The sequence below is a fragment of the Gobius niger genome (assembly GCF_951799975.1).
Source record: "Gobius niger genome assembly, chromosome: 9".
NCBI lineage: Eukaryota > Metazoa > Chordata > Actinopteri > Gobiiformes > Gobiidae > Gobius > Gobius niger.
The window spans coordinates 7815802-7829382 of record NC_136860.1 but is presented as its reverse complement, the minus strand read 5'-3'; the positions used below and the strand labels follow the sequence as shown (position 1 = coordinate 7829382).

The following is a 13581-nucleotide window of genomic DNA, read 5'->3' as shown; positions in this document are numbered from 1 at the left end:
CTTCCACACGCTCTGTCCGACAAAACGCCACAATTACACAGGCACTTTCATACATTCACATCCCTCTGCTTGGTAACACTTTGGCTTATACTTTTTCACGAGCACCCGCGGCTCTTGTTAGCTTAGCTCCTTACGTAAAAGTCTGTGATTAGCATTAGCGCTACTCACAGTGAGGACTCCGTGCCATAATCCGGCCTCTCTTTTGAAATCCAGGACGTTTGTGATGGTCTCGCCTGCAAAAAAAAAAGCAGAAGCACGCGGTGACGAGGGCACGCTTCAGCTTGATACGAGGCTCCTGGGTAATGCTGACGGACAGGGGTTGAGAGGTCAGTCCACGGGGAGGGGAAGAGACTGACGGGGGCACAGCAGATTCAGAACGGCTTTATTTTGAAGAAGACGAGGCACGAAGGAACATACAGTACATTTGAAACGTATAGCAATAGTTGACCATTGTTGGGACATTATCTTAGCAGCTGCATAACTAGACATAGACCAATTCATATCCCTAACTGACCTTTTGCAAAAGGCCCGCCCCCTTGGCCAATGTTTGCTAGCTCCGTCAAGCAGAGGAGTTTATCGCGTATCATAAGTGCGTGTGAGTGACACTCTTTGGTGAAATACCAGTGCAATATCCTCCAGATCGAGGCTAAATGTGTTCCAATGTGCAATGGAGGAATATATTTAAAATATACAACAAAGAGGACACTTCACTATTGCGGCTAAAGCAACAGTGTGCTTTAGGAAATCCATGGAGCTGCCTTAAATGTCATGCTGGTCTTCTTCTTGTCACTCTACCAGTGTTGTTTATGGCAGCCCTCTTAGTTTCAGTCTTAAAGGCACTTTAGCCAACCTTATTAATAAACCTTTTTATTCAAAATTTGACCAAATAAATATTTTTCCCTTTTTTTTGGTCACATATTGACTATTTGCATTGACCATAAATTAACAAATCATAATACAATGTAAACTTAACACATCAGGCTAATTTTTCTCACAAATGACATTTACAACATACTTTAAAGGGGCTAGATGCAAGTTGGTCATTTTATACTCACTGCTGCCACCTCAGGTCTTATGCGTAACTGCACCTTCTATATTAAGCACTTCAGACCCAAATTAACACCTTTCTGAGTGACAGTGCAGGATTATAGAGGCAGTTCTGGTGAACAGGTCTGAGCTCATTCTGCACATTAGGACATGGCTGGAACATGTAGGGGGAGGAAAATACTTGGTTTTAACATTTTTAAACTCCGTATAGTCCCTTTAAAATCATTTTCAAAATGTCAGGTCTATTCACCTTATTCCGCCCCGCCCACTTTTGCCACTTTTTGCGTTGTCTCGGCACTTCCGTTGTCCAGACACTTCCGGTCGAGCGCGAAGCCCGTTCATCTTAACGGAGGACGAGGGAAAATATTCTCCGCTCAAATCTGATGTTTAGTCGATTGATTTGTGTAAAATGTCCGATGTTCATTTGCACCAACATGTCGACACTGCACCGTTTCTCTGTGCGGCCTGAAAACGGCTTTGTTTTCGAGTAGTGACTGATTTTATGCGGACTTCTCCAGCCCCATGTTAACAGATAGGAGAAAAGGGGCGGGCCCACGCGAACCTCCGGAATAAGGTGAATAGCTTTTTAGTTTCAGTCATTTCTAAATGTGACACTCACTAAGGTTTTAGTCAAGTTTTATTCTACTTTTAGTCAGTTTCATTATAAAAGTAATTATTAAGTTTTAGTATTCCCAAAAACTCATTTCGATAAGTATTGAAAATAAGTGTTGAAAAGTATTGGAAATGTGGATGAAGGTAGATTGTGTGAACATGACTTTTCCCTAAAGCGGCCGTTCTCCTCGTCCTCTGATCATCACTTTGAGATTTTTTAACGTCTTAACCCCCACCTGAACCGAGTACAGTTTGCCTTTACCCAAATCTAAAAGCTTCTCGGAAAAAGCAAAAAAAAAAAAAAAAAAACGAGGGAAAAATTAGGATGAAAATGCAACAAAAAAGGCACAAAAAAAAGCCAAAAATTGCAACAATAAAGTGACAAAGAAGCTACAAAAGAGCGACGAGAGAGAGACAAAAACGCGGCGTCAATGCAACAACAAAGGATCGGATCAGCTTGTCAAATGTCAAGAGGCTTTTAGATTTGGGTGAAGCCGAACTAGAGAGCTCAGTTAAGGCGGGGGTTAAGAGGTTACAAAAACAACACTGCGCTCCACAGGTGATCCATGGAAACTCAGTGAAGACTTGAGTCTGACCTTCAGTGTATCCACAGGCCTGAGTGAGGGAGCGGCAGTGAGCCAACATGGCGGCCTGGGACACGCTGACGCCCATGGTGCTGCCCTCTTTGCTGGTCTTGTACTGGGGCACAGGAAGGGCATGGTTAAATGACAGTCTACAGGAGCGCGGCCCCTGGGTGTGGAGGGGCCCCTCACCTCGATGTAGGCGATGTCGTTGTTGGCCTCTCTGACGGGCGGGTGCCAGTCTTTGGGGGGCTTCGCCACGTGCTTCCCGTCGGTCACGAACCACAGCAGCCGCGGCCAGCCTGGGGGACCGGACACGGGGCATTTTTAGACATCATGATGTAGCAGTCTTTTTCTTTACGATTGTTCAAAATCATTCAAACAGCTCAGAAACATAACTAGGGCTGGGGACCGTTAAACCACACCAGTCTGGCATCTGGAATATTTTCTTCCCCATTTTTTACACATTCCCTGACATTGGAGCTGAACCCGATATTGTAAATTTGCAGATATTATTGTTCTGTTTTCTGGTTCTAGACGACAAAAACATGTTTATATAGGTATTGGAAAAAAGTATCGTTCAGGCAAAGGTACGCATCAGAACTTAAAAGTGGGCAAAAGTTCAGCATCAATGAATTCCATTACACCCTTGGTTTTAATCTGGATTTTTTTCTTTTTTAAGACTTGCTGATGTTGACACAAATCCACTTTTTACAGATCTGTCACACGTACTTATGCTTTACTTCCTGGACCAACAGTACTTACTTTAATCTTTATTGAAGGGACAATGTACAGAGACATTAAGCTCAAAGCAACAGAGATGTTACAACAGAGATTAGAGCTAAATAGCTAGTTTCCATCCGCAGTCCCAGGTTACATCAAAATAAATAACAATATACAGATATATAATATATAGACACATTCACACGAGTCTGCCATACCTTTGAAAGTGGCCACCTCTCCTGTGGGGGCTTTGGGGAGGCCCTTCTGACAGGCGTCTGTGGTCAGCGCCAGACTCACGCCACAGCTGCCCAGCAAGAAGCCGATCTGCTGACTGCCCGCATCCTGGGGACATAATTTATAACTTAACATCTTAGTTTTAAAGTCAAGGTAAAACAAAAAAAAAAGAGTGGGCAAAACGTCACACATTGGACCTCATGTACAAGGTGCTAAACTTCGAGTTGCACCAAAAGATGTTTATTTTCTGACATTTTCAGTCTCATACCTCAGTGGTTCCCGACCTTTTTCCTTGTCTTTGAGCCAAACTTTGTTTTCCCAGAAGGACTTTTTTTTAAGGGGAGACACTATAGGCAAAACTCCACTTTTTCAGTTTTCAGGTTTGGGGCCAAATTGGTCTCTGAACATACAAGCTTTCACCCGGAAACAGAAAATAAGCCTAACCTTCAGAATAACATGTTTAAATATTGCGCTGATTCAATGTTTGCCCATAGACTTATTTGGGAGAATGCAATTTCAAGGGCCTTTTTCTCAAAACACATTTTTCTGTCATTGTGGCGACACTATGTCCAAATCAGTCAGACCTAAAGACTTCAAATTTTCCAGCCTTGGAATGAACAATACTTGAAAGATTTTTTCAGAGGGATTTTTTATTATTTAATCCCTAAGCCCCATTTATTGAGTTTTGAATGTCAAAAAATGAGGCGAAAATTACATTTTTACAAATTTTTCCACTAAAAAACAGCTTATTTTAAAACTAAACAAATCCCAAATCCCCTCTGAAAAAGTCTTGGTAACTCATTCATCAATAAAATGAAACCATACATTTGAATGTAGCTCTATCCTTTATTCAGATTTCGTCGCTGAAAAGATGGGAAATTTGGGACATTTTTAGGCACAAAACACCTTGTTCTTATATGAAAAGATAAAATGACAGAAATCTTGCAATGTATTTTTTTCTCACATTTATGCCAGTGATCTACAGCAAAAGTTTCAAATTGATATCTGTAAATATACATATTTTCCCTATTCACCTGCAGTGTCTCGCCTTTCCAATCCCAAGTCTGATTTACTGGGATTTGAAGCTCCAAAGACAATTGTTCTTTTTTGCCACTGATAACTATTTTTCTAAATCACAATAAGATTCAAGAGAAAAAAAAGGGGAAACTGAACAATAACTTGATTAGAAACGCTATATGTTGCAGTACAATGTGTAGTTTTTGGAGAATTGTCTTGTTTGCCCCACCCTTGAGTTAGACGAGAGCCTGTGTAGGACCACAACTGAAAGGTCCGAGGGTCCGCAGGCCAGTACAGGGTTGTGAACCACTGGATTAATAACAGTGGCTCATAAACAGAACCATTTCGTGCATGTTATAATTTGAACAAATGGATCTGTAAGGAAAAGACCGCAGGGAGAGACGGATTGTTCAGGTCAGGATTCAGAGTCAGCCTGGAGCGCTCTCTGCAGGAGGCGGAGGGAACGACGTGTGATGACACAGAACGACTTATGGTTTGGCTTTAACAATGCGGCAGTGGTGTGTCGGGAGAGGAGATGAAGGAGAGCGAAGACGTAAACACGCTCACTGCTCTGTCGTGTGCACGTGAGCTTTGCTGCGATGAGCAAACGGCTAAAAGGCACAGGAGTAAAAATAGACGGGACTGTCGCTGAATAAATGAGTTCACGTCAATAACGGCAGCTCGCAGAGTGTTTCTCTGGAAGACTGCTCGTGCAACAAAGCAGACGCATGGGAAGTGGTGGGGAAAAAATGCAAAACTGATGGAGAAATGATGGATGTTTTCATGTTTCTATGGTGAAGTAAAGTGTCTACGGCAAAGAATAGCATAAACAATAAGAAAGCTTTGACCACATGATCAGGTTAGTGGAGATGTAACATGTCATTTGAATTCAAAGGAAACACTTGCTGAAGGCTTCATGTCCACTAGGTGTCACCGCTGCTGCACTGTGATGTCAGATTACTTTGTCCTCTTAACAAATAAACTTCCACTTCTTCTTCACAACAAGGTGTTAAATTATTGCACTGTTTATGTTTCTCCATAGAATTACGTGGGAAATCGTAAAAGCAAACTCTATTTTCTCAATATTTATTTGTCTCACATTGTTGCCACCGAAATATCCACATTGTTTGCTCCTACAGACACCAAACTTTGTGATTTTATCCCTATGTAACTCCGGCCTGATTTATTGAGCTTTGAAAACCAAAAGAAACAAAAGAAAAGGTATTTTGTCACTAATAACTGTTTCAAATTCGGAAACTACACAAGATACAAACTGAGTAAACCTTTATAACTAATATATCTGCAAACCGAAAGCATAAATGGTCTTTTGGTCTTACCTTCTTGGTGAGCGGCACCTCGATGGGCACGGGCACCAGCTCAGCGAGGAGGCAGCCGTAGAAGGCCACCATGAACATGACCGGGTCACTGTTGGGGAACACCAGCGCCACCTGCAGGGGGGCACACGAGCCTGGGTTAGCTTACACTGACACAAACTTCACTGAAACAAGCCAGACAATAATCATGTTTTAACTAGTTGATCTAATAGTTTTATACCTACAGACAGGTTGTGTAGTATTAGTAGCAGAGTAGTAGTGTCAGTGATAACAGTAATTCTGCTGTACCTACAAAACATTTGAGTTGTAACAGTGGTAATGGTGCTGTATTTACAATGGCAAAAATAATGTTGCTAATGCTAGCTTTACTTGGCCGCAAAAGCATGCACGGATTTTTAAGTAGTTAAACGACTACAAAACGTAAACAATGACATGTGCCGTTTACAAGTATAGTTTACAAGGGCCCAGGGAATTTTATTAAAGAGACGATTTTGGCTTTTCCTAGTAGCATTTCTACCAGTGGAATTCTTTATTGTTACAATTAGGCCTATGTTTATGCATACAAAGTTTTTTTCTTCCTCCTTGAAAACTTCATTAATTTGTTTATCTGTATTATTTGGCTTCTTCACTCGATTCACTTTGCATTTGCTCAAGTATCACATCTTGGAAAATATACACTCAAATTGATTTGGTGATAAATATCTTATAAAACATTTCTATCCTCAGTTGAAGTCATGCTTGCAAATCTGTAAATTGACCAGGACGGGACTGTTATTTCTGGTGCTCGTACAGCCTATGCAGCTCATGCACAAGCTTCCATTTAGGCTGTAGTTACGCGTTTGGCCTGAGGGGGCAATCACGAGTACAGAACTGGCAAACTACACATAGCCCCTTAAACAGCATTTCAAAAACTAAAATACAAAACCTTTCGGTGATCCAATCATAATTTCTATTCCAGCCTTGCTATCAAACTAACTCAGTGGTTAAATTCTCCAGGTTCTGAGCTTCCAATTTGGGTGCCCATATTCAAGTTGTGCTTTTAAAACAGAGCCAAAACAGTATTTATTCCAGTATCGGTAGCGAAATCAGATACCAGGATGCCTCTCTAGACATGATACAGTATCTGCTGCTGTGGTTTTTAAAGGGGCTTAAAATACTTTAATCATAATTTTAGGTTTAATTCTACTTGAGCAGTGATAATGAATTTTGAAATTTGGAGGATAAATGGCTTGAATTTGTAGTACATTTTAGAAAATGTACATGACATCTTTGATGCGTTGGTTTATTTATGGTTTTTGTTCTGTAGTGGGTGGTAAAAGAGATGCAGGGGCCACACTCACCCTGTCCCCTGGCACTAGCAGAGGCTCGCTCCTGGAGCTCAGCTTGTTCAGCAGAGTGTAGGCCAGCTTCTGACTGCGCGTCCACAGTTTACCTGCACCACAGAACATGGAAATATCACCACGGGAAATATTAGTAATATGAGACAGTTCAGGGTAATTGGGATTATAGAATGAAAAAAAAAAACATTGAAATAAATATTAAAACCCCAGATATTGCAGGTTTTGTTTAAGTGTTATAAAACGGTATTTAAAAAGGAATTCTGAGACATTCCAGGTAGATCAATCAGCAAAGTCCGACAAATCGAAACAATAGAAACAAACAAACAAATAAGGTTTAGTACAAATCCCTGTCAACAGCTGTCACACAATGTCCAATTCAAGTTTTAGACAAGACTGTAAGCGATTTTTGACACCTGTGCACTGTTTCCTGTTACCGCCCACTTTGCAATGTCATTCGGACAGACATTCATCGGACGTCAACATTTTGGGACCCCTTGATATAAATGACCAGAGTTGTTCCTTGTAGAAAATCAAATGTATGTGGATTTTGTATTTCAGGATTTATACAGGGAGCGGCAAGTAAAATGTGATGTTTTTTAATGCCAAAAATACAAATATTTTAATGCCACAAAGGCAAAAGATCGGTGCATATTTCATTTCATAGTCAACATTTTGGATCATACTGTTACCAGCGACACAAAACCTGCTCCTGATGACCAGCTCAACACAGAGACATTTTTTTTTTGCAATGGACAATCAAAAAATGGATTATAGACTATTTAAATCTCATATTTGGCTGTTTTTAGTCGACATCTCCATGGAGACGAGCTGGAGAGGTCCCGCTCCAAGTAAAGTTTACAGTCATGTCTGAGGAGAGGCGAGCCGCTCACAATTTCAAGAATAAAAATAACTGTAATCAAATAAAGGTTTGGATTTTATTCTATATATTGCAGAAGCTTTAAGATTTTTAAGACATTCCATGACAGAGAGGAATAAGGGTAAATCTGTATATTCAAAAAAATGGGCAAAAACAATTTTAGCCAAGACTACTTTCGTTTAGACCACAACTTAAGCAGAAAAAACAATTGAGCAAGGTCATTATATTCCATGAGTTTTAGTTTCAATCCAATTCAATGCTTTTTAACGACATTAAAAGGCCTATATTTTGTCACGATTCATTTAATGACTTTGAGTGCCCCTCGGAAACCCTGTATTTGGATATTTCTGATGAATATGCACAGACTAATCTAAAAACTGCTCTTTCTGCACATCTGGGTTTATAGCATAATCTAGAATAGTGCTGAGCGATGAGGGAAAAACCTCTGCTGGACCTACCATACGTGAGCGTGTAGACCGACTTGCCCGCCGTGTCCAGTGCGGTCAGACACGGGGCTTTGGGCTGCGAGGTGCCCCATCTCTGCAGCGCCGCCGTCAGGGAGGGGGCCCAGCCGCTGCCCACTCCCAGAGCCTCCCCCTCCAGCGGGCTCGTCTGCTGCCCCTCCGGCCTGGGCTGGTTCGGGTCCACCTGCTGGACTGGAGATACAAACACGTGCACTGTTAGCAACGCTTTCAACCACGGGTTCGACAGGAGAGAGGAGCTCGTGACGCTGTAAAAGAGAGCTTTGGTTAAAGGACGAATGTGACGATGATATGTGGGCATGAATATGACAGAAATAGGAATACATTGATTACTCACCCTTTTAATACCACAATAACCAAAATGTTGCAAGTTCCGTCACTCGGTCCGACAACAAATTACCAACCGCTGCTTCCCCTCTACACTAAAATCTATACTAGACGTCAGTGCAACCAGTTTTCTATTAAGATATATATTTTGTTTGTCTATGTTTTTATATGTGATGTTCATCTGACCAGAGAATACATGGAGCACTATAAAGAGGGAGTCTTACGCCTTTTCCTGGTATTTGGTCACAATCTGAAACACATGTTGATCATTATCTTACACTTCGTTGGTTGGAAAATGCAATATTGATCTAATCCACAAAATCTGCAGCAGCTTCACTTCCCGATTTATCGAGAGCTCCATCCCTAAGCCCCTCCTTCCCATCACTCCTAGCTATACAATACAATAAAAGCAAAAAAACAAACAAACAAAAAGGCCCGTGTCCTCGGCGATGGAGGATTAAGCTTTGCCGGGGATCGAGATACAAGGAAAGTATCTCCTGGTAGTTTAGGCCTCAGCAGTGGAAACAGAAGAAGCTTTTGCAGCGGTTCTCCAGGTATAGGAACAACAAAAGTCAGTTTTGCTTAATAACCAAAATTAAGCCACTATTCACTATGCTTTCACTTTCAATTAGAAAGTATTAGTCTATGGTTTTCAGGATATATATAAAAAAAACAAAAAAACGTTTAGATTAAGTACCAGAAAGCTGCATAATAAAACAAAAAATTGACAATGGTCTAAAACTTCGAAGGTGCGTCATTTCTACCTAGATTTTTCGTTGTTCTTAGCCCAACACGTTTGCTTTTACCCCGTTCCGCCTGTTTTCTCTGCAGCCGGCGCTTCGGAAGGACCGGCCCATGCTCTCATGTTCCCGCTGAGTGTTCATTCTCGCTCCGCTTGTCCTGCCCAGACTCATGCCGAGCTCTGGAGCGGGGGAAATGTTTGGACAGGGCAGGACCTTCTGTTTCCGGAACACTCCGCCTGACCACAGGACGCACCTGGCACGCTCCCCTCATCCGCTCACCCAGATCTGGGATAGCAAGGGGAACGTGCTGTACCAACTCTCCTGACAACTTTCTATAGTAAAGGAAAGAGACAATCGTCGTCACTAAAAGAAATGGACAAACCAGTAAATCTCAAACAGATATTACACTATGCTGTTCCTGACAGGTCGTCCCGAGGCATTGGTTAAAGGATGGGTCAAGTGCAGGGGAACAGAGACAATTAAGTCAAATAAAACCACTGATACTGCTAATCCGTCCTGTGGTGTGCCTTAGGGCTCAATCTTGGGGCCAGCCATGTTCATTGTGTCTTTCCTCTTAGTCAGATCATTCAGCAGTTTAGTTAAATTTGATAAAACAAAACCACTGATATGGCCAATCTGAATTGCGGTGTGCCTCAGGGCTCAATCTTGGGGCTGCTCCTGTTCATTGTGTACATCTTGCCCCTTAGCCAGATCACTCACAAGTTTAGTTAAGTCTACTAAAACAAAACCATTGATACTGCCAGTCCGCTGTGTGTTGTGCCTCAGGGCTTAATCTTGGGGCCACCACTGTTCTTTTTGTACATCTTTCCTCGTAGAAAAATTATTCAGAAGTTTAGTTGGGTCCACTAAAAACGAAACCATTGATAATGATGATCCGCCATTATTTGGTGTGCCTTAGGATTCAGTCTTGGGGCTGCCCCTGTTCTTTCTTTAAAGCCAGCTAATTCTGCAGTTCAGCATATTCATTTGCCGATGATACAAACTGAGTTTCTTGGTCAATTTAACCACTGTTTAAACAAAACAGCTTCCACTTGAAATCCAGCAAGTGTTATTGAGTGTATTTCGTGCTACGACATAAAAAAAAGAAATAAAAAAGGGCTAAAAATGTACTTTGACTTGCTGATTGTCTACAGGCCAGTGTTTCGGCGGACTGGCCTATAAGCGCAGCATGAGCACTGTCAATAACACACTGTTGTCAACTTAGTGCGAGTTGAAAATAGCTAAACAACAATACATTTTTACTGGTTGCACTGATTAATAATGATTGACAAAACTATTTGTTCTACTACTCTTCTTACCATCCAAAAGATCCTCAAAATCATCAACAAAGAAGTCCGGTAATGGTGGGCGTTTGGGCCTCTTCAGAGTGTTGAGCAGCTGTTGGATTTTGGACGAGACACGACTGTTGACTGGGACACCTACACAATGAGAGCGGAGGGGATGAGGGACAAAGCCGCAACACACAAATGTGGATCAGAATACAAAAGTAAAGAAAAACCATGAGAGGACCAAGGGAGCAGATGAGGAGGACGTGGGGTGACGTAGGGTTGGAGAATTCTGGAAAATGTCTAATTGCAATTTTTCTCACAAATATTGCAATTGTGGTTATTGAAAAAATGACTATGTCAGGATCGCTGTGAACAAGGCACGCCACTCCTGGACAAACCTTTGGTGCGAGCATTATTGTCATATTTTCAAAGCTGGTAACACATTTGTCTGAAATGCAGCGTTCCATTTGTCCACAGAGGTCTGAATTGGATCTGGAATTGAACTTTTATCAGGGCTACTGTGCTCCAGCTGTCAAGTGGGAAAATACACAGACATGGACTTATATAGTTATTTTTGAATTAAATGTTTTAATTAATTGAAAATGTAAAGACAATTTCAAATGCAGAGGTTCAGCACATGAAGAGCAATAGTGTTTAAACAAGGGTTAACTTGGTCTGCTCAACAATTGCGAAATATATTATATTATTACTATATTAAATATATTATTTTTCTGTTTTTGTTAATTTGATTCTTAAACTCTAGCACGGCAAGATTTGTGACTTCACAAACTCCCCAAAATCCTTCTTGTTCAGATCAAGGAGACCGCACAACTGGTGGGAGGAGCCAATTGCGTTTCAGTATAGCCATGAGTAGACAACAAGCTCTTTACTGAAACAACAGGGTGACATGGAAAAAATGCAAGAGATGGTGCTACTTAGTAATACAAAGATTTTTTTTTTTAACACTGTGGGCCCGATCTTCCGCCTGGTGCAACAACAGAGTTGGTCCAGACGAAGCTAATATCTTGCACACCTGCTACATCAGTGTTGGCGATCTGTGGCTAAAGGGCGTCGTTTTGGCTTTGCTTCCAGATAGGGCTGTGACTGACTAATACAATCAAATGCAAAAGCTCGGCTAAAAGCCTATCGTCTTTCCGAGCGATTTCAGCAGAAACTACTCCACAATAATATTATAGTATTAATGCTAATGTTTGTACTAAAATATCAACTGTGTTAGAGAGAACTGACTTTTCATGCAGGAACTGAGCGTTCTTTTTGAAATTCAAAAGCTGAATTAAAAACAAAATCCAACCTACAAGGACAAGTGGAACGCAGCATTGTCACAAAGTGAACAGAGGTTGGCAAAGGGCATGGGCTATGCCGTTCCCTCTCGGCTGTGAAAAGAAACAATGCGTTTAAGACCCTGAAATCTTATAGGAAAAAGCCATTACAATATTGTCAGACTTTACGTTGCGGTATCCAAAAAAAGGCGGACTTTCTTATAAAGCTACTGTTGACTTTTTAGGAGCATGTTTTGAAATCCACTCGTACCACGGCCCGTTCCATCCTCTGCTCATTAGTGTCACTGAAGTCATCACACAGTCGGCGGGTGTATTTTTAAGTCGGGCTTGAAAATAGAGCCTCAGTTACCATGGCAACAATGGGGTCAGCCCGGCACAGTTCCAGAGTATGAGCAGACTGCTGTCATTACCCCATTTGGATCCTCACCCGATTTGAACTCATGGTGATAGGCAACCAATTGTTTGTACCCTCTCAAACATGTTCTCCTTTCCCTGTAGCCATCTCCAACTCATTTCTAGCTCTCTAAAAGCATTCAGCGGATCCGGATTCTTCACATGCTTGAATTTACGTGCATGTCTTACAACTTAGTGTCAAAAACTGACAAAAAAAAGGTATTTCCAAACATTTCACCGAACAGAGGAGTGAGGGGAAAATTTCAGCAAAACCGGCAGTTGGGGACTGGTATTTTCTATGAACTCATGAAGAAAGCCAAGCCATGTCATTCTTGTGAAATAAACTAAGATTTAATGCCAGTGGGACGCAAATGTAGATCTTTCTAATGACATTTAGAGCCTTATTTTGTAAATCTTTCCTTTTCAGATCATTCAGCAGTTAAGTACGCAAAAACAAAACCACTGATATTGCCAATCTACACTGTGGTGCGCCTCAGGGATCAGTCTTGGGGCCGAACTGTTTATTTTAATTAATTTAACTTGACCTTTGATTAACCAGGGAGGTTTGGCGGAGATTAACCACCTCTTTTGCAGAGGAGTCCTACGCCCAGAGGGGAGCCTATTGTACATAATTTAGTGGTGGCAGAAACCAAAGAAGAGATGTCCATTCTCCCGTTCTGGCCGGGAAACCACCGTATTTGACATCTCTTTACCACCATTCTCCTTTATTAGTATTATCCCGTAAATCTTTCGTACTACATTAAAAACAAAAACAAAACCACTAGCTATAGCACAACTGTCAAGTCTATCATTTTGACCAGGAAAACGTCCCTAATTTTAAAATCCATGAACCTGGAGGAAACTATGCACAGTGAGAACATGGAAACTTCACAGACACCGGCCAGTCTGCGAATCAAACCCGGGACCCTCTTGTTGTCTTTACTTTGTGAGAGTGGTCTTTTTGTTCTGTAACACACGAAAAAAGTGAAGTCATGGGCCTTTAAAAACAGCTACAACTGGCAGGCGTACCTGAGCACGAGCCCTTTTGAAAACGGTCGAAAGCATCAAAGAGATGCACAAGATCCACACAGGCCAATAAACCGGGACATGAAAACAAACATGGGAACTATGGGACTTTGGTCTCACCATCAGCAGTCTCCATGACGACATGGTTGTTGCTGCGGGAGACGCCTCGCACTGACAACACCTGAGCACGCTCGTTGTGGAGGGAGGAGCGCTCGGACAGCCCGGTCACATCAGGAGGCGCACAGGGGGGCTCTG

At 41.7% G+C, this 13581-nt stretch overlaps 1 protein-coding gene across 4 annotated transcripts in view; it reads right to left on the bottom strand.

The window, feature by feature from the left end:
* The window catches only part of dip2a (disco-interacting protein 2 homolog A), a 142671-nt gene that overhangs the window by 28388 nt on the left and 100702 nt on the right, over positions 1 to 13581 (bottom strand). For 3 of the 4 annotated variants that reach the window (XM_079562822.1, XM_079562823.1, XM_079562825.1), the window contains exons 6-15: positions 13447 to 13578; positions 10637 to 10756; positions 8224 to 8421; positions 6889 to 6980; positions 5552 to 5662; positions 3182 to 3305; positions 2433 to 2542; positions 2256 to 2358; positions 169 to 233; positions 1 to 12 (exon numbers count right to left, since the gene is read on the bottom strand). The exon at positions 1 to 12 is cut by the window's left edge and continues 82 nt beyond it. In XM_079562822.1, coding sequence (XP_079418948.1) covers positions 1 to 12; positions 169 to 233; positions 2256 to 2358; positions 2433 to 2542; positions 3182 to 3305; positions 5552 to 5662; positions 6889 to 6980; positions 8224 to 8421; positions 10637 to 10756; positions 13447 to 13578 — 1067 coding nt within the window. The remainder of the gene's footprint in view (positions 13 to 168; positions 234 to 2255; positions 2359 to 2432; positions 2543 to 3181; positions 3306 to 5551; positions 5663 to 6888; positions 6981 to 8223; positions 8422 to 10636; positions 10757 to 13446; positions 13579 to 13581) is intronic. The other variant, XM_079562824.1, reaches the window with a different exon arrangement.